This window comes from Cajanus cajan, chromosome 2, assembly GCF_000230855.2.
Source record: "Cajanus cajan strain Asha chromosome 2, NIPB_CcT2T_4, whole genome shotgun sequence".
NCBI classification, from domain to species: Eukaryota; Viridiplantae; Streptophyta; class Magnoliopsida; order Fabales; family Fabaceae; genus Cajanus; species Cajanus cajan.
This window is the reverse complement of record NC_138518.1, coordinates 57,959,180-57,980,226: the sequence shown is the minus strand read 5'-3', so window position 1 is coordinate 57,980,226 and position 21,047 is coordinate 57,959,180. Positions and strand designations below refer to the sequence as shown.

Sequence of the window (21,047 nt, the reverse complement as noted above, 5' to 3'; positions counted from 1 at the left end):
TTCTCAATGCTGCTTCGTTGTCCATGGTAGTTGCGTGATCTAGGTCGTCTATTGCGCGTCTGCTATGGCTTCTGGTAGAAACCATAAGAGTGGCCGATAGAGCTGTCTTGATTTGCCCCACGGTGGGCGCCAAATGTTCTTACCGGAAATCTGCTGTAGAGCTGATCCACCAGGTAAGATCGGTGAACCTCCTTCACTGGTACGCTGGTGCTCCAAGATGGGGGTGGTACCTGCAAAAGAGACTCCGATGCTAAAGTTAGTGTTTGTGAGATTATGAATCTCGTATAAGTAATGCACGTACCTTAGTGTGAATTAGGGTTGCTTTGGACCTTGGGCCTGAGATAAGATGTAATGTGACTAGATAACGGACCTCGTCTCGGGCGAGATCCTCAGGAATCGGTTATGATTCACTTAAATGCCGAGCTGATGCCATGCGGTGCGCGTCCGAGGTCGATTTGCGTTGTGGTGTCGAGCTCGGAGCTCGGTTACGCGGTATGGATAGTACACATGGTATTCTCGCTTTTAGCAAGGGATGAGTATATGAAACAGTTTAGTCCGAAAAATCTACATTTTTAATGGGTTGGGAAATTCGGTCCACAAAATAAATGAACTAATTTTTTGGTTCATGTTTGATCCGTGAAGTCTGCGGATAAACAAGTCACTCTATGAACTCAATTATATTTGAATTTTTTTTATAAATACTAAAAAATTCAATAAAATTTATTTTCAATTTTTAACCTGTAAGAGAAATAATACATAAAAATTGATATAAATACATGATGTAAAAATACATAAAAATTACTTATTAATAAATGAAGTATCTGCGGGATTTGCTGACTAAGTCTGCGAACTGAACCAGGAAGTTTACTATAGCTATATGAATTTAAGAAAATTGGAGTTATATCTGCGCGGGCTGTTGGCTAAAGGCATCAGTTAACAGACTTCTTCTGTACATATCATTAGCTTTCGCCACAATATTAAGTAACGACATCTTAATTTGCACACGTGGCACATGCCGGATCATCCAATGGTCTTGTCCTCCATCGCCAGCAATGCTCTGCTCAAACTCAATTGGCATATCCTTCATCTTCAGAACTTGTAGTTTCTCTAAGTGTTCAATGCCACTCGGTACTTTCCTCAGTTTTGGGATTTCCTTTAACACAAGCTTTTCCAAAGACGGCAGTGCTCCTTTTTCAATAAAGATGGAATTCAACTTGTCCAAATCCTTAAGCCGAAGCTCCTTTAGTTTCCCAAACCCTTCATCTTTAAAATACAAAGTTTCACCTACGTAAGCATTATTGCTGATAGAGACAAACAACAAATTCGGTATATCTTTTAGTGATTCCAATGGATCATTAGTTAACCTAGAAAACCCCAAAGACAATTTCATAAGATTTTGGAGCTGTGGAATCCAATTTGGCATCTTTTTTAACTTTCCATGTAGAAAGAGCTTCTGAAGTGTTGACAAGGATGACATATGAGGAAGGTCAATTACTTCATGGCCATAGTCTACATGAATATCTAGTACCTCCAAGAATTGCATCTCATGTATGGAGGAACATAGAGTGTTTGTGTTCTGCCCTAAATTTAGTAATCCTCAAATTCCTTAATTGCTTTAGCTTTCCTAGCTCTCTAATTACCACTCCCTCATGAGGACGCTTATCTTTTCGAGGGATGTCATGCTTCCAAGAGAGTCTTTCACTCCAACGAAAGATATTACACCACCCAAAAGATAACGTAGTTTTCTAATCTTACAAATCTCCTTTGGAAATTCAAACACCGATGTTCGTCGTACATCCAAGATCTCCAAGTTCTGGAGCTTACCAATGGATTTGGAAGACTTTCTATCCTTGAATTCCGAAAGCTTAGATACTTCAAGTGGATTAAATTCAATAAAGCTTTTGGAACATTTAACGATCCAACATTTTCAAAATAAGTACCCTTAATGGCATGTATTTTGAAAAGATTCTGCCCACGAATTGTTCAGTTAAACTTTTCTTTCCAAAAAATACAATTGACCAAATGTGTGATCTTTCAATTCGAACCAAATCATTGGAATCTGTTGTCATTGTTAAGCGTCTGACTATCCCACTTGACACCGATTCATTATGCTCACCAAAATTGTGACAAAACCCTGTTTCCTTAGCTTTTCTAAGGATCATGTCATGTATTAAGTCATGAACACGACATCCTTTAACTTTTCTCGTGGCTGCCGCTGTCGGGGCTCGCGGGACCCTCCGCCATGCTCGCTGGAACCCTAATTTGAGAAAGGGAAAAGGGAAAACATGAGGCTTCCCTCGCGGGATTTGGGGTCGAGGGTTTGAAAAGAGATATGTGTTCGCGCATCATTTCTACATCGGTTTTTTTTGTAAACTGATTTAAAATATTTTATATTTACATCGTTTTTATGTAAAATCGATGTAAATATACTTATATTTTTCATTTTATTACAAAAATGCCACCGTAATTTTATTTTACATCGGTTTGAATGAAACCGATGTAAATCTGGTGATGTAAAATAATATATTTCTAGTAGTGCTTTGAGGTTTTATTCGTATTATGCATCTCTGTTTCGCTTTCTTCTTCTTCATTGGATTTCTGTATGAACATGTTTTCTATTAAGTTAGACGAAGACAAAGAAATTCCTAGTGAGGTTTTGAATATGACAAATATAATACATATTGTTATTTCTTACAAGTGTGTTAGTGTTTCAGAAAAACAAAAGTACATGCAAGCTGAAGAATGAAATAAGAGCCATTTCATGCACTGAAAATGAAGGCATCAAATGAAAAGCCAAAACAAGACCAAATCAAGAACCAAACAAAAATGAATTAAACAGCAAAGAAAGCCAAATGGTCAACTCAGATGAAGAATAGTCAAAACAAGGCACATCATGAGAATAAGACAAAGTATAATATGTGCACCAGATGATCATAAGTCTAAAATCAGACGAAGATGTGTCAAGTACAACCTCTAGTACAATATAAAGAATTAGACGAAGCATGAGTCAAAGATCAAAAGAAAGTCAAAGCATTAAACTCAGATGCTCAGACGGAGGTCAAGATTGAGATGCACAGGACTAATAGAAGCAAATGAAGACTGCCACGCAAGCAATTAAAGAATCAAGTCTTAAAAGACAAATCATGGCAACTTCTATAATCACTCAAACACTCTCAACGTAAAATGCGTGATCAAAGAGAAGAGAAGAAGAAGAAGAAAAAAAGCACGCAAAAGCAAAAACATGCATGTGTTAGAAAAAGTACATCACTTTTTCAAATAAGGACAACACTCTACACCTATGTGACAAAAAAAAAGGACAAAAAAGTTCCTAGGTCTCTGCTAAAGTTAGACACAACTGCTAGTAAGGCAAAGAAGATTTCACGCAAGGTCTATAAATGGGAAGTAACATTTAATGCAAGATCTTGAGCATTAAATGAAAGATCAAACCAGTCATGAACGACTGTATCTGCTTCAACAAACACTTGCAATAGGCAAATTTCACAAGACAATATATATATTACTATCTCAAGCCTTAAAAGGTTGGGGCTTTTTTTTGGCTAGTCCTTGGCTTTGCATTCTTAACCAAGTGATATCAAGCCCACTATGCAACGAAACCAGAGATAGAGCGTATAGAGTCAAGTGTACCACAATGTATCTATCTCTGTAAACTAAGGAGTTCCAAGCATGTGCATCTTAGGAACAAAACCTTAGTGAGTGTACTAATTTATGTATCCTCTTTGTGAGAGTAGACCAAACACTCGATCATTGTAAAGACTAAGGTTGCATACCTTAGTGAGTGTATAATCTTATGTATCCTCTCTATGAGAGTAACCCAAACACTCAAACCAAACCTGTGTAGTTAATATATGTAAAGCCTGAAGAGGCTAGGGAAAGAATACTTGTAAAGCCTAGAGAGGCTTGTCAAAGAATACTCACTGTTAGCCAGAAGTGGCTGATTAAAGAATACTAGCGTTGATGAGTGAAGTCAACGGGTCAGGAGTTGGTCGAGAATACTCACTGGGAGCCAGAAGTCACTAGTGCAAAAGTAAGAATTTACGTCTGTATTTTCTCGTCGGACCTAAACATATCCAACGTAGAAAAGACGCGGTGGCATTTTTGAAAATAATGCAAACTATTTTATGTCGGACTACATAGGTCCGACGTAAATTTAACAATCTACGTCAGACATCAGCTACATCTGACTTAGATTATTGAATTTATGTCAGACCCTATGTAGTCTGACGTAAAAGAGTTTTTTATATCCACTAGCCACGAAGCTGACGCTTGGGAGCACTCCAATTTCCCCATCATCTGCGAATCCTGCCTCGACGACAACCCCTATGTTCGAATGGTTCCTTTCCTATCTTCTTCGCTCCTTTACCTTTTCTATTTTCTTTATTCACAATGTTTATCTTTGGCAACTCCTCGGCGATTGCATGGTATCATAATGTTTATCTTTGGCTGCAGACAAGAGCAGAGTATGACAAGGAGTGCAAAATTTGTACAAGGCCTTTCACTGTTTTTAGATGGAGACCTGGTCGAGATGCAAGATATAAGAAAACTCAGATTTGCCAAACATGTAGTAAATTGAAAAATGTCTGTCAAGTGTGCCTTCTGGATCTTGAATATGGACTACCAGTTCAAGTTAGGGACACGGCTCTCAGTATCGATTCCAATGATAGTAGTTGTACACAACATAGAAACGTCAGTAACACCCTTCTACAACCAGAACGAGCAGTTCTCCTTGCAGAATGGGCCATTCTGCAACCAGAACGGCCCGTTCTGCAAGGAGAACGACCCATTCTGCAAGGAGAACGGGTCGTTCTAGTGTAATTATTTTTTGGGTTTTACAACTTTTTTACGTCGGTGTTCAAAAAACTCCGACGTAAATTTACGTCGGTCTTAAAAGCCAACGTAAATTTACGTCCCCCGCATTAACGTCAGATGTTTTTATGACGTAAAAACCTTAAAATAACAGACATAAAAAGCCTCTTTCGCACTAGTGAGTGGCTGAGTAAAGAATACTAGCATTGATGATGAAGTCAACGGGCCAAGAGTTGGTTGATAATACTCACTAAGAGCCAGAAGTGGCTGAGTAAAGAATACTAGCGTCTGCGAGTGAAGCTGACGATCCAGAAGTGGTTGAGAATACTTGGGACCAGGAGTGGTCGTGACCTGGGTGGTCTATAATACTCACTGCGAGTCTGAAGAGGCTGAACAAATAATGCTTGTACCTCATTGATTATCTAGTGAAACCCTTCATTTGAAGGAGACTGGACGTTGCTCTGTTTGAGCGAATCAATATAAAAATACTTTCTTTGATTTCTTATTAGAAGAATTGAAATTTTGATTGTGGAAGAAGAGGGAAAATTTTTTATGGATATACTCTGTCAATTGTATTATATAGAATTTTAGATTATTTTAGAAATGCATATATATATATATATATATATATATATATATATATATATATATATATATATAATAAGTAGAGTCAGAATATAGTTTAAGGAAAAATACAAATTCAAATAGTTTTTAATGGGAAGGAATTATTATTATTTGAATGCAAATTATCACGGTTACTATTCGGATAGGCCCCTATTTATAACTAGCCTAATTGTTCTTGTTTCTTCTGATTTGCCTATCCTTATTAGTTTCTTTTCACATATGACATGCTTATATAAAATACAAAGCTAATTATGGTGGTTTCATAATCTAACAGGATAATTAAAGAGAATATGTAAATTTAATTATCTTGCTTATGATAAGTCAAATCTCACAGTATAATATTTGTTTTTGACATGAAAGTACTATATACATGGTGAGATCCAACTAGAATAGTGATAAGGGTTGAGAGTTCAATCACTTTAATATGACATGTAAGAGAATGATCCATGTGTTGGTCTGTGTTATTGCAATGAAAATCAATATTTGCATTATTGTGGTGAAAATCACTATCAAACACTTTATAACAGGACAAAATTCAATGAGTCAATTTATTCAAAACTGAAAAAAAGTTGTGAAGGTGATATATTCATGAGTCATTAATAATCTTTTTGTGTCCTGCTGATTATAACAAAGGCATATTCACAAACATTATTATTCTCTTATTCTTTTGACACTTGAGAATTTGATCTCCCTCCCCTTTGCTTCAATCTCCTCCCTGCATTGGAAGTAACAATATAATACAAAACATTAACTACTGTCTTTATATTTTCATGGAGAACAAAGGAGGCATTGATCAGCCTTTGCATCAATATAATATGTAGATTATTATTTCTCAATTTATAATATGAACGTGCTTTTATAAAATAATTTTAAATCTATTTTTTAAAAATAATAAAAATGCATGAATATAATGTAGAATGAAGTTATTAGTTCATGGTTTAAAACTATCAGAAAATGTGAGAAAAGTAAAAAAAAAATGTATTTTTTTGACGATTTAAAACTGTCAGAAAGTTTAAATAAGTAGAAAAAAAATTAACACAATTTTTTGGGGGTTTAAAGCAGCCAGAAATGTTGAATCAAGCAAAATTTAAATGAATTTTGTGACGATTTTAAACCAGCATTTACAAAATATACATCGTAAACCGATTTTGGCGACTATGGATCTGATGATTATTAATGATTCTGGTAATTCAGTTTGTGGCGGTTTTTAACCGCCAAAAACTGCCAAATAACCACCACAAATCACACTTTTTTTCTAGTGATAATTTCTTCTATAATTCATTTATTTGATAATAAAATGACTTAAAATTTCTTAAAAATAGTATGAGTTACATTCAAAAAGAAAAGAAAAATGAAGCATATACTAGAAGAAAAAGAGAGATAAAAATAAAGAAATCAATTTAGGAATTAGAAAAAATTGCATTATTTTATGAGTTAATGATTCATACACTGTCTGTGTAAAAAAAAATTTATACTGACAATCTATCATACTTTTTAAATTATTTTATTTTATTTTTATTTCATTAAATAAGTAATTGACATAACATTATATATTAAAAGATATGATTAGTTGTCAATATAAAAAAAATTTACATTGACAGTATATAGGCGATTATTTTATTATTCAAAATAATAATGGGCAAGAATATCAATCCCTAGATATATTGATAAGAAGAGAAAAGAAAACACCTTTCTTTTGATTTTTTAAAGTGGAGAAATTGTTTCCAGACCCGACTAACTTGAAATGACGGCGAGACCGTAATTTTCACAAGAGGCACGTGCTGGATCATCCAATGGTCTTGTCCTCCATCGCCATCAATGCTCCGCTCAAACTCAATTGGCATATCCTCGACATGGAGAACTTGTAGTGTCTCCAAGTGTTGAATTCCAGTGGGTACTTTCCTCAGTCGTGTGATTTTCTTTAACCCAAGCTTTTCCAAAGACGGCAATGCTCCTCTTTCAATAAAGATGCAATTCAACTTGTACAAATCCTTAAGCCGAAGCTCCTTTAGTTTCCGAAACCCTTCATCTTTAAAATACAAAGTTTCACCTACGTAAGCATTATTGCTGATATCGATGAATAACAAATTCGGTATATCTTTTAGTGATTCCAATGGATCATCAGTTAACCTAGAGAACCCCAAAGATAATTTCACAAGATTTTGGAGCTGTGGAATCCAATTTGACAACTTTTTTAACTTTCCATGTAGAAAGAGCTTCCGAAGTGTTGACAAGGATGACATATGAGGAAGGTCAATTATAAATTCATGGCCACTTACTACATGAATATGTAGTACCTCCAAGAACTGCATCTCATGTATGGAGGAACATAGAGTGTTGGTGTGTTCTGCCCTAACACTAGAAATTCTCAGGTTCCTTAATTGCTTTAGCTTTCCTAGCTCTCTAATTACCACTCCTTCATCATCTACTCTGAGGACCCGTATCTTTTCCAGGAATGTCATGCTTCCAAGACAGTCTTTTGTTGCAACAAAAGATATTTCATCACCCAAAAGATAACGTAGTTTTCTAATCTTACTAATCTCCTTTGGTATGTCAACCACCATTGTTTCTCGTACATCCAAGATCTCTAAGTTCTGGAGCTCACCAATGGATTTTGGAAGGCTTCCTATCCATGAATTCCTAAAGCTTAGATACTTCAAGTGGATTAAATTCCATAAAGCTTTTGGAAAATCTAATGATCCAAAATTTTCAAACTCAAGTACCCTCAATGGCATGTATTTTAAAAAGATTCTGTCCATGAATTGTTTAGTTAACCTGTTCCTTTTGAGACATAGAATTGACCGAATGTGTGATCTTTCAATTCCAACTAAATCATTGGAATCTGTTGTTATTATTAAGCGTCTGAATATCCCACTTGACACTGATTCATTATGCTCATCAAAATACTGACAAAATCCTGTTTCCTTAGCTTTTCTAAGGATCATGTCATGTATTAAGTCATGAACACGACATCCTTTAACTTTGCCATCAATGCTAATTGAAGATGCTTGCACCAAACTTCTGCGGACCAACTCTAATAACTCTTGTTGTGCAACTTCTTCCAATGTTTTTCCGGTTTCATGTTTGACAAACCCTTCACTTACCCACTGCCTAATCAATCTACTAGATTTAACTTCATAATCTTCAGGATACATTGCAAAATACAATAAACGTGATCTAAGATTATACGGCAAATCATAGTAACTTAAACTTAAAATCTTTCCTATACTGTTTAACTCAGAATTCCTCTCCAATTCTAAACTTAGATTTTGACTAAACAGTATCCATTCATGTGCACAAAAATCTTTTTGAGATAAAAGACCACCGATAGCCACAATTGCTAGAGGTAAGCCTTTACACTTTCTAACAATTTCAAGAGATATATCTTTAAGTTCTTCTGGACAGCGTCTATCAGAACCATACTTAAAGGCTTTGTTACAGAACAGTTTGAAACATTCTTCTTCACTTAAAGGTTCTTCTAGCTTATGCACTTCAATAAAAGAAGATTTCTTACAGAAGTCCACAACCTTCTCATATCTGGTTGTAATTAATATTCTACTTTTATTTTTATTATCAATTACAGCAGATTCAACATCATCCCAAAATTTTTCATTCCACACGTCATCAAACATGACAACATACCTCTTGTTGCGCAACTGCTTTCTGACTTCTTCAATCAACGATCTTCGATCCATGGTAGAAACATCTGCAGGATGATTCTCCATCTTTTCTTTACAAAACTGGTGCAGCATATCCCTCAGCAGTCCTTCTACAGTGTAGGATTGAGACACAGTGATCAATGCATGGCACTCGAAGTCGTTATGGACATTGTCAAAAACTTGCTTAGCAAGAGTGGTTTTTCCAACTCCTGCCAAACCAACAACAGAGATGACAGTGCGCTCTTCTCGTCCCTCTATCAACCAATTCTTCAACGTACGTCTTGGACTCTCAAAGCCCACAACCTCATCTTGCTCAATAAATAGAGGATCCATTCGAAGCTTGTGCCATGTGACATTCTGATTTCCTCTAGAACCACTCGGTTTTGTTGCTAAAGGAAATTGCTTTTGGAAGCCATCTCTTTCAGCACAAACAAGTGATTTAACATCCTGAATCTTATATGCTATTTGAAGTTGAAGGATCCGAGTTTTGATGAACTCAACAGCCTCACAGAGTAAAGCTGCACATCGAGGATCGTGAGGATTGTTTTCCTCATGAATCGAGAATTCGTCGATGATATCTTCCATGCGGAAAGCTGCTTCTCTCAACCGCATCACCCTTTTTTTGATTCTATCACGCCTACCATCATCTTCTTCAGCTTCAGCCACTTGATCTGCATCATTGATGAAATCTTGAAAGCTCTCCAGTTCTTCTGTAATGTCTGCAACTTCTTTTGGGAGATCTCTAAGCATTTTCAAAGCTTCCAAAATTTTAGGAAGCAAATACTGACCGGCCAAGGACGCTGCAGTTTCTGCCATCTCGGTTTAGCAGCTCTCTTTTTTCTCTGTGATTTTGTGGTGAGTGCAAAACTTTATGTTCTTTAAGATTATATATATCTAAGTATATAGTAAGAGAAGGACTTTCAGTTTGACTTACCACCCATTCTTTAATATTTATACAGCAAGTTGGATATATAGTAAATTTATAGATCTGTATTCGATTATTATTTAAATGGACCGCGCTTGTCAGTTGTCATTGTAATGTTTATTTGATTATTTAAACATCACTTAGTCACAATATATTTGGCTCGGCTAAATTGAAGTATCGTCCAGTTGTCCAAAATCACATGGTAGTTTGCCATCTTTTAATGAACTGTACATGAGCTGCGCTAGTTTCACACACTCGTGGGAACGTGCATGCCAGTACTAAATTTGCAATCTTTTAATGTCAATTAGTTGTCACCATATCCATAGCATATTACGCTACCCAAATTTTAAATAATTTGCCATTATAATATAGTTAAATATCATCGCATCTCATAAAAAGTCGTCGCATCTGACAACAAAAAAAATTATGGTTCGATTTGAATTTGTACAGTTTCAAATTTAATTCAATGTAAAACCATGAAAGTGTGAAAACTGAAAACTAATTATTGTAGAGAAAGTTGTGAAAATTTTGTAATTTAGCTGATCCGTTAATGTGTAATTAAATAATAATGTTAGTGATATTGTTTATGAGAACGTGGCTATACATGTTAAAACTAATTATTGTAGAGCAAGTTGTGAAAATATTGTGATTTAGCTGATCCGTTAATGTAATTAAACAATAATGTTAGTGATATTGTTTGAGAATGTGGTTATACATGTCAATATTATATTTCAATGTCTTTTATGATTTGAGACATGAATATGTTGTTAGGATATAAATAAGTCTCACATCAATAAAATAAGCGAATAAATAACTTATAAAACACAAGTATACTCTAATGGTTGAGAAATTTTTTAGGTGATGACCAAAAATAAAATTGTGAGAGTTTAGACTCAAAACGAATAATATCTCATCATTAAATTAATAAATATAATAATATACATATTAAATTATTAATAACATTATTAAATAAATAAATTTGTAATACAAAAATAAAATTATCAATATTTTTTATATTATCAATTGCACTCATCAAGGTGGGAAGTGACATTTTTGGTATTAGCTTCCAGCTATAGTGCGGGATGCTCCGTTTAGTTTAATTTGAGTTCCGTTTCTTTTTTGGTTTCTTTATTTTTCTTTCCACTATACTAAAAAAAAGTCTTGTTTAATAACAAGGCTTAATTTTTTTTGAAAAAATTAAATTAAATAAGTAAAAAATAAATAAAATCATTATAAAAAAATAACTATATTCAAAATTCGTGTTATTAAATATGACTTTTATTCTTAAATTTGAAAAAAATATCTAAATATTATAAATAGAAAAGTTGTGTTTTAAAACACGATTTTTACCCTAAATTTTGTGTTTAAGAAACACAATTTAGGCATTTTCATAATTTTTTTAAAAATTAATCTTTACAAGAATTTTGAAATAAAATGATGTTAAAAAGGCATAGTACCTCTAATTGCATCTCATCTATTGAGGCACATAGAGTGTTCCTGTGGTCTTCCCTAAAACTAGCAATCCTCAAATCCCTTAAGTGCATTAACTTTCTTAGCTCTCTAATTACCAATTTGTCAAGATCTATATATAGAGTACACGTATCTTTTTAAGGGATGTCATGCTTCCAAGACTATCCATTACTTCAATGGAACATAATGTATCACCCAGAAGATGAGGCAGCTTTCTAAGCTTGCTAATCTCTTGCGCAATGTAAGACACAAATGTATTTCATACATTCAAGGTCTCCAAGTTTTGGAGCTTACCAATGGATTTTGGAAGACTTCGTATCTGTGTATACCTAAAGCTTAGGTACTTCAACCGGATTAAATTCTCCAAATTTTCAAGAACATCTTACAATTGACTCAATCGAGTATAACCAAAATTAAGTACCTTCAACAACATGTATTTTGTATGGATTTCGCCTATCAGGTATTTAGATAACATTTCCCTTGTGAAAATTAGAATTGACTCAATATATGATCTTTCAATTCCAATCAAATCATTAGAACTTGTTTCTATTACTATAACAAAATAAACTTTTAATGATATTTAATATTATTTTAAGTGACAATAAAAATAATTATAAAATATCTTTTCAACATTTTCACATTAGTCATTATATACATAATTTAATGTTGGTAAAATATTTATTATAATTTATTTTTAATCATGATAAATAAATAATTCAGGAATGACTTTTCATAAACATTCAAATCATTAAATAGATATTCAAGTATTATAACTAAATATACGGTGTCCTCACACATTAATTTTTTTTTTTTTAATATTAGGCTAATTTATTTATTTATTCTTCCAAATTCAAAAAGTTTCACTTTCTTCCCCCAAACTGGTCATTCCATCCGGTTTTTATACAATTTAGTGACATTCTTACTTTTGTCACTAGAATATAAATGCAGTAGAATTCTTCAAGGTATGCCAAATCTTCCGAGTTGCTGTTACAAACCTTCCACAATGATGCAACCTCTCCTTTAGAGACAGTTCCCGAACCCTCACAATCATTTAAAAAGTGAAACAGCTTTGAATAAAATGAATCATAGTTCATCAACAGGAAGAGAACAAGGAAGCTTAGATCCAATCCAGTGCAGCTGAATTATTAATTCCAGTATATCAAACAACACATCTAGAGTACCAACCAACCTATCAAATGAATTGTTCCCACTACAGCATCAACAGACTGTGCTTCCTTGCAGAGAAAAACCTGAACTCAAAAGTTCAAAAACAATCTAAGCAGCAATTGCACCCATATCAATACTAATAGTACAAGTTATTGAGCATTGATGGTAGAAACCTGCAGGCCTAGGTGAGGTAATTTTCTGATGGTAAGTATGAATGAAAGTGAGAGGTTGTCCACTCCCCAGCTTTTCTTCCTATCTTGAATCCACTAACTGGTTTTGCTGCTAGTATGGCACCTTGAGTAACAGCGTCCGTTAGCCCTGGTCCAGCCCCTGACTAAGAAGAGCAATCCAAATGATTTGCTATCCACAGCATGAGTTGAACTTCAAACCCACTACCTAGCAATTCAGATCACAGTATTAGAACAGGTATTACAATGAACAGGCTATTTTTAACAAACAACGGCAACTAATGGTTGTTGAAGTCTTGCACGTACCAACACCATATAATATCTTAATACTTATTAGAGGATTTTATCCCTAATTTGTATGATTGATGTAGACAAAGAACAATAAAGCATACACTAGAAGAAAATCAAGAAAAAGGGAGGCAAAAGTAAAGAAATAGTTTTAGGAACTAATAAAGCCAAAAATATCATTCTACAGTTATTAATAAGAAGCAAACATACCATTTATTTGCAAGGTTGGACGCTTTATGATGATTCCATATCTTGGCAATTTTGCAGAGAATTTTAAAACATTCTATATGGGTTTGCTCTGGATGATCCAGCGCTTTGGATTTCCATAATCAAAAAATCCCATAATATGAATTGGCAGGTTGAATATATGGACAACTCCAAGTTTCTCTAACTGCAGAATGCCAGAAGGTACTTCCTTGAGTTTGGGTAATTCGCTTAACTCAAGCCTTTCCAAACAAAGAAGTGCTTCTCTATGGATACTGATGAAATTCAAATGTTGCAAATTTTTAAGCCGCAATTCCTTTAGTTTCTGAAACCCTCCATCCTCAAAATGCAAACTTTCACCTTCATAAGCATGGTGGCTAATATTTAGGCACAACAAATTTGGCATATATTTTAGTGATTTCAACGGATCACAAGTTAAAAAGGATAATTCCAAGGACAATTTCACAAGATTTTGGAGCTTTGGAATCCAATTTGGAAACTTCTCTAACTTCCCACTCAAGCAAAGCTTCTTAAGTGTGGGATGGAGCGATACATCGGACAAGTCAATCACTTCATTGGTATCCCTTGCTCCGATACGTAGTTTCTCCAAGAAGTGCATCTCATTTATCGAACAACACAGAGTGAGTCTGTATTTTCTCCTAAAATGAGTTAAGCTCAAATCCCTTAATTTCTTTAGCTTTCCTAGCTCTGCAATAACAACTCCATCAGAATCTATTCTCATTGTACGTATCTGTTCGAGGGATGTTAGGCCTCCAAGACTTTCCTTTACTGCTTCAAAGGAAGATATTCGGCTAATCCGAAGATGACCAAGTTTTCTAAGCCTTGTAATCTCTTTTGGCATCACAAACACTAGCGCTCCGTCGATATCCAAGGTCTCCAAGTTTTGGAGCTTACCAATCGATTTTGGTAGACTTCCTATTTTTGTGTATCCCAAGCTTAAATACTTCAAGTAGATTAAATTTCCCAAATTTTCCGGAACATAATTCAATGGAGCATGATGAAAATCGAGTACCTTCAATGACATGTATTTAGTAGGGATTCTCCTTACCATGTGTTCAGATAACTCTTTACGGGTGATAAACAGAATTGACTTAATGTATGAGCTTTCAATACTTCCAAGCAAATCATCAGAATCTGTTGCAATTGTTAGGCGTCGTACGATCTCACTTGAAACGGAATCGTTGTGCTCACCAATATACAAACCAAATCCTGTATCCTTGATTTTTGTAAGAATCATCTCATGTAATAAGTCATGAACACGACATCGTTTGGGTTTGCCATCAATGGTAAATGAGCATACTTGCACCAAATTTCTATGGATCAACTCTACTAAATATTGCCTTGCAATTTCTTCGAGTGTTTTTTCCCCTTCTGATTTGACAAACCCTTCAGCTATCCATTGCATAATAAGTCTGTTAGATTTAACTTCGTAGTCTTCAGGATACATTCCAAAATACAATAAACATGATCTGAGACTATTAGGCAAATCATCAAAACTTAAACTTAAAATTTTTGCTACGCTAAAGTTGGAATTCTTATCCAACTCTAAACTTAGATTTTGACTGAACTGTCTCCATTCAAAGGCACTTTTATCTTTTTGGGATAAAAGACCACCGATAACCACAATTGCTAGAGGTAAACCTTTACATTTTCTAACAATTTCAAGAGATATATATTTAAGTTCTTCTGGACAATATACATAAGATCCATACTCAAATGCCTTCTTAGAAAACAATCTCAAAGATTCTTTTTCACTTAAAGGCTCTATCTTGTGCACTTGAATGAAAGAAGATTTCTTACAGAACTCTGTAACCTCTCCGTTTCTGGTTGTGATTAATATCCTACTTCCTTTTTTGTTATCAATTAGAGCAAAGTCAATCTCATCCCAAAAATATTTATTCCATACGTCATCAAAAAAGATAACATACCTTTTAGAATGCAAGTGGGCTTTCACTTGATCTATCAAGGACATCCGATCCATCGAAGAAACATTCATTCTTTCTTCGCCAAACTTCTGCAACATATCCCTCAGCAGTCCTTCTACAGTGTAGGATTGCGAAACTGTGATCCAAGCATGACAATCGAAGCATTCAAAGACCTCCTTGTTGTCAAAAACCAACTTGGCAAGAGTGGTTTTTCCCTGTCCTCCCATTCCTACCACAGAGATGACAGTGCGCTCTAATCGTCCCTTTATCAACCAATCTTTCAATTGATCTTTAGGGCCGTCAAAGCCAACAACCTCAGCTTCCCCAGTGTAGAGAGGAGCCATTCGAAGTTTGTGCCATGTGACATTTTGATTTCCTCTAGAACTGTTTGGCTTTTGTTCTAAAGGAAAATGGCTTTTGAATCCATTTCTTTCAGCAGGAACAAGTGACTTAACTTCCTGAATCTTATATGCTACTTGAATGCGATGGATCAGAGTCTTGATGAAGTCAACAACCTCATATGGTAAAGCTGCACATCCAAGATCATCAGGTTGCTTTTCCTCACATAACTTATATTCATCAATGAGATCTTCAACGCGAAAAGCTACTTCTCTCAGCCGCATCACCCTTTTTTTGATTCTATCACGTCTACCACCATCTTGTTCAGTTTCAGCTACTTGATCAGCATAATTGATGAAATCTTGATAGGTCTCCAGTTCATCTGTAAGGTCTGCAACTTCTTTTGGGAGATCTTTCAGCATATTGAGAGCTTCCAAAAATTTTGGAAGCAAATGCTGACCGGCCAAGGACACTGCAGATTCTGCCATTTTAGTAGCTCTCTCTTTTGCTTTGTGGTGAGTGCAAAACGTTATGTTGTTCAGTATTATATATACATAGCCAAGTCCATAGTCAGGGAAGACTTTGAGTTTCTCTTCCCCATTCTTTAATATTTATTCGGTGAGTTGGATATATAGTTATTCTGGAGTTGTTTATTCGATTATTTGACTAGACCATGCTTGTCATTGTAATTAGTTGAATAAGAAGAAAAATAATAGTTTCACGTTGTTAAAATGTGATACAAACTTCTAGAATAATCTAGACTCTTATAGAAAAATACATAGGTATGCTAGTAACTACTAGATCATACAAAACTCTAGAATTATGTAGATAATTACATATAGATAGAAAACTCTAGAATAGATATTTCTAGGGTTTTCTACATAAAATATGAATGATGTGTTGAGGCCTATAAATAGGTCATGTACTCAACATTTGTACAAAGCAACTAGTAAGCCATTTCCACTACTCAAATTTATTCCAACTATTCCTCTAAACTAGTTTTCCTCTCAACTAAGCCTATCATTATAAATTTGCCTCCCCATTCCTTCTACCAATCAAATAAGCTTTTGCTATTTGATAATTCATAAACTAACAGTGGTACCAGAGCTACGTTCGGTCATCTACTGGGCGTAGAAATATTACCCCACTACTTCCAAAAATAATTTCCCAATATTCTACCCACTTTCAAAAAAAATCAAATTCTAATCCATGGTTAACACCATTCAACCGTCATCTATCCCTATTCCCATTTTTAATGGTGAAAATTATGATTTTTGGAGTACAAAAATGAAGACATATTTCACCTTCACTACAAAAAAAATAACCTATGCCTACAGACACTTTTACCTATAAACCTGAATTAGTGTAGGTAAAATTAAAAAAAAAAAAATTTACCTACAAATCTTTAATGTAGGTATAACTCAAAAATCTATACCTACTCTTGTTTGGTGTAGGTAAAACTCAATACAACTTAAAGTTCTTTTACCTATAGATTGTCAATGTAGGTAAAAGAGTTTAAAGACTTATTACTAAGAAAAATTAGTCAATTAGTAGCGATTTGTTTCTAGCGGTTTTAATAAACCGCCAAAAAAAATTGTAATTTTAGGGGTTATCTTGACCCTACAAAATAATCCCACGATTGTCTTCAAGGTCACAATGCCCCTCTATTCATCTTCCATACAAAGAAAGCCTAACCTAGCCCCAATCCTTCTCACGCTCGTCGGCGAAAGCTCTATGATAACGATCGCTCAGGCACTGGCGCGAGCCTCGTCATGGGCCAAGTCAAGATCCTCAAGAGAGGCGAAAAGTTAAGCCCTGACGACGCCCGCACCGCTTCCCATTGCAGGAGTGTTTCTAGGGTCTGGTCTTCGCTCCTGCCTTAGGCTGCGTAGTGTTTGAACGTCGAATTGAAGGAGTTTAAAGGCAGAGAGAGGTTTGCACCATAGAATCGATTCGAAATTCATTCAAATAGCGTCACTCTCCGATCTCCAAATCCCCAACAACTATGGTGAGAGGATTGCTCAACAAGCTCGTCTCTCGTCCCTCTCCGTGCCGGAAAGTGGCAGCACAAGAAGCTCCGCCGCCTCAACATCCATGAGTACCAGGTCTCTCTGCGTTCCCCGCTCTTGTTCTTATCATTGCAATTTACGAATCGATTCCAATTTCTACGGAATCTGTTGATTCATTTCGCTCTTCCATTGGTGTATTTCTTTTCAATAATAGTAATAATAAATCATTTTTGTGGATGACAAATCTGGAGTTCCTTGAATGTATATTTTGTGGAACCGTGGATGTTTATTTGTCGAAAATCTTTTGATTCAGTTGATTGACGAGCGTTGATTATGGAAACCAGGGCGCCGAATTGATGAACAAACACGGAATCAACGTTCCGAGAGGCGTAGATGTTTCCTCTGTTTAAGAGATCAGAAAGGCCATCAAGGACGTTTTCCCTAACGAGAAAGAGGTAATTTATTTCGTAACTTGATGTTCACAAAAAGCACCAAGAAGTGGATTTTAGAATTGTAAGGTGCGTTGTGTTTGTTTCCTTTAATTCCTCTGCAGTCAATGCCTCTGATTCTTCTTTGTCTCACATGAAGGTAAATAATTTTGTTACTTTTGTTGGATGCTTAAACATAAGACAGTTTCCACCCAAGTAATCATGTATTGTTCTTATGAAACTATGATGTGCAACAGCTTGATGACTCTGTTCAAGATGAAATAATGGCAAATCAGCGGATGATCCCACCTAGCTTATCTTAAGTGAAATAATGGCAAATCATGTATTGTAATTTGTCTTTTTTTTTTTATGTCATCCAGGGCTGCTTCTCACTTGAACATTAATCTTCAAATGAATTATTGGCCATCCCTTTCTTGCAACCTACACGAGTGTCAAGAGCCCTTATTTGATTTCATCTCCTCTTTGTCAGTCAATGGAAATAAAACCGCAAAGGTATTTTGTTCTTTTCCCTCTTTCTTTCATATTTTTCTTGTCATTCTATTTAAGAAAGAGATCCTTTATGCTTCTAAGCTATTGCCTAAAAGAAACTTTGTAGCGTGCCCCCCATACCAGCATATCTATAGCAAAGCGCAAAAGAAAATATAGTCTGGCATACTACTCCCTCTATACTTATATGTAAGTAAAGAATACCAATTACACACAAATTAAGAAAGTTAAATGTATTTGATTTTTACGATTTCATATAAAATATACGCTACATTTTCTAAAATATCTTAATCATATTTATCTTAGATAGTACTCTCATTATTGTCTTAAAGATATTTTTGTATTAAAAATATTAAATAAAATTGACTTGTTTGAAGTTTGTGTATATTTTAGTCCCAAAAGTTTAAGCATTTTTTTGCTTATATATAGTTCTAGAGAGAATATCATGAATTTTATTGTTCTATCTAGATTTTCATTTGATCTTGTGTACAGGTGAACTATGAAGCAAATGGCTGGGTTACACATCATGTTTCAGACATATGGGCTAAAACATCACCATATCAAGATCAGCCCGTTTGGGCTATATGGCCAATGGGTGGAGCTTGGCTTTGTACCCATTTATGGGAGCATTATATTTACACAATGGACAAAGTAAGTTCTGGGTTTTCAGTAAATTAGCCTACCCTTCATTTAAAGCATTGACTCAAACTGATATTGTGAAAAGAGTTGTTTAGGGGATTTAACCGTTTTAGATTTCCTCAAGTTATTGAACTTACTGATGATGAACTGTCATACTCTGTAGAGTTGCCTATTTAATGCATGCCTAACTAATCCACTTCTATTTTAATGGCATAACTATATGGTTGACTTGAAATATTGAAAGTTGTTATTCATCTTCATGTTGTGATGGGGTTCTTTATAACCAGTTGATCTATTTTGGGGTATAATATGTTTTATGTACACAGTAAAATTTCAAAATTAATACTAATGCAAAATAAGGCCCTGTGCAGCTACAGTGATTAATAATTCCAGGAACTCAAGGAGCAATATGTTGTATAAGTATCTGCCTTTTCGGAGATTACAAATTTGAGGTGAAGGAAAGAGAATCAAAGTGTGCTTACATGTAATGATACCTTCGTTTTAATGTAGTGAATAATTGATTAAGTTGAATTTTTCTAATTATGTATAGCTTTAGCACCAGGCACAATAATTCAATACTGCATCATTGATTCGTAGCTCTGGTGTTGCATGCAATCTTGATAGTGGCTGATGCATGATATATTTATATGATGGCTAAAAAAATTGTTTCCAAAATTAGTTAATCCTTATTCTTCCCTATCTATAGTTTTCTTTCCTATTATATTGTTAGATGTTAGAGCAATATTTTGTTGTCTAATCTCTTTTATTTCTTGCATCTCTATAATTTTTTAAACTTCTTGAAAACGGTTAATTTTTAAATCTTTTTCAAAACCTGAATTTGGTGTTTTAATATTATCATTTTGAGTGATATGTTGGACTCATGATTATTACTGCAGTACTAAATACTAAGTTAAAACTTAAAGAAGTTTGTGATCAAATTACACATTGTTTTCTAGTTATTATATAGTGATGAGTGCATATTGAAATCCTCATTACTCATGTACTAATCTAAATTTCAGTTCCCACATTTTGGAAGATGGCTGGCTTATTGTCTTAAGTTAAAGTACAAATCTTACATTTTCCTGATTGTGTGTTTATGAATAGTTTTCCCCCCTTTAGTCATTAAGCTCCTAAATTCATTAGTTGGGCCTGGAAATCAATCAATTATAATTTTTATTTTACAGGGTTCAGTACTTATGTACTAACAATTACTGGTTGTTGACATTGATATAGAATCTCCATATTAGACTAGTATGTGAATAAGTCATCTACTTATCTTTTCCTTTTTTTTATGTTTTGTATATATAGTTTTTATTATTTAATGAAATTTAGCAAGAAAAAAATATTAAATTAAATATATCAGTTAATGAAATTTGACTTTTTTTTATACTTTAATATCATTTTTTGTATACAAGATAATAATCAAATTTGAATTACACTTCATATAGAGTACACATATTCTCTATAAGAGATATTATATATATATATATATATATATATATATATATATATATTTATTATATATAAATAAAATAAAAAATACTTTTACCTATAGTCAGAGCATGTAAGAATAAGTTAATGACTTTTACCTACAGTCATACATGTAAGTACAATTTAATGGTGTTTACCTATAGTAGGGAGTGTAAATTTAAGTCAATGACTTTTACCCACGCATATTGTAAATTGTAGGTAGCTCTTATAGTGACAGTTAAATGTAGTTGTAGGTAAAATTATGTCTGTAGGTAAAACTTATAGTGATAGGCTATTAGTTGTAGCTATATGCCCCCTCAAAGTTGACAATTGCAATGTCTGTAGGTCAAAGTCCATGAT

At 34.4% G+C, this 21,047-nt stretch overlaps 3 protein-coding genes and 1 pseudogene across 6 annotated transcripts; 1 reads left to right on the top strand and 3 right to left on the bottom strand.

Moving 5' to 3' along the window:
* Positions 1-617: 617 nt before the first annotated feature.
* Positions 618-9,998, bottom strand: LOC109789829 (disease resistance protein RPM1). 2 transcript variants are annotated; one of them, XM_083068509.1, is made up of 2 exons: positions 7,724-9,998; positions 618-1,509 (listed from the first exon to the last, which is right to left on the bottom strand). In XM_083068509.1, the coding sequence occupies exons 1-2, from the start codon at positions 9,921-9,923 to the stop codon at positions 899-901; spliced, it is 2,811 nt and encodes a 936-aa protein (XP_082924635.1). In that variant the 5' UTR covers positions 9,924-9,998; the 3' UTR covers positions 618-898. The 2 variants fall into 2 exon arrangements, with proteins under 2 accessions (XP_082924635.1, XP_029125357.2); XM_029269524.2 differs by lacking the exon at positions 618-1,509 and adding an exon at positions 5,975-6,163 and having other exon boundaries at positions 7,138-9,998.
* Positions 9,999-12,362: 2,364 nt separating this feature from the next.
* Positions 12,363-13,347, bottom strand: LOC145954402 (uncharacterized; annotated as a pseudogene). Its single transcript, XR_014431614.1, has 2 exons — positions 12,843-13,347; positions 12,363-12,752 (listed from the first exon to the last, which is right to left on the bottom strand). The product of XR_014431614.1 is annotated as an uncharacterized LOC145954402 (transcript).
* Positions 12,926-16,172, bottom strand: LOC109789842 (disease resistance protein RPM1). Of its 2 annotated transcripts, none has more exons than XM_029269528.2 (2): positions 13,356-16,172; positions 12,926-13,061 (listed from the first exon to the last, which is right to left on the bottom strand). In XM_029269528.2, exon 1 carries the CDS (start codon positions 16,120-16,122, stop codon positions 13,429-13,431), a length of 2,694 nt encoding a protein of 897 aa, XP_029125361.2. In that variant the 5' UTR covers positions 16,123-16,172; the 3' UTR covers positions 12,926-13,061; positions 13,356-13,428. The 2 variants fall into 2 exon arrangements, with proteins under 2 accessions (XP_029125361.2, XP_020204468.3); XM_020348879.3 differs by having other exon boundaries at positions 12,927-13,065; positions 13,356-16,171.
* Positions 16,173-18,064: 1,892 nt separating this feature from the next.
* LOC145955313 (alpha-L-fucosidase 2-like) lies at positions 18,065-20,580 on the top strand. Its single transcript, XM_083069981.1, has 4 exons — positions 18,065-18,098; positions 18,452-18,584; positions 19,071-19,229; positions 19,589-20,580. Exons 2-4 carry the CDS (start codon positions 18,483-18,485, stop codon positions 19,595-19,597), a joined length of 270 nt encoding a protein of 89 aa, XP_082926107.1. The 5' UTR covers positions 18,065-18,098; positions 18,452-18,482; the 3' UTR covers positions 19,598-20,580.
* The last annotated feature ends 467 nt before the right edge of the window (positions 20,581-21,047 follow it).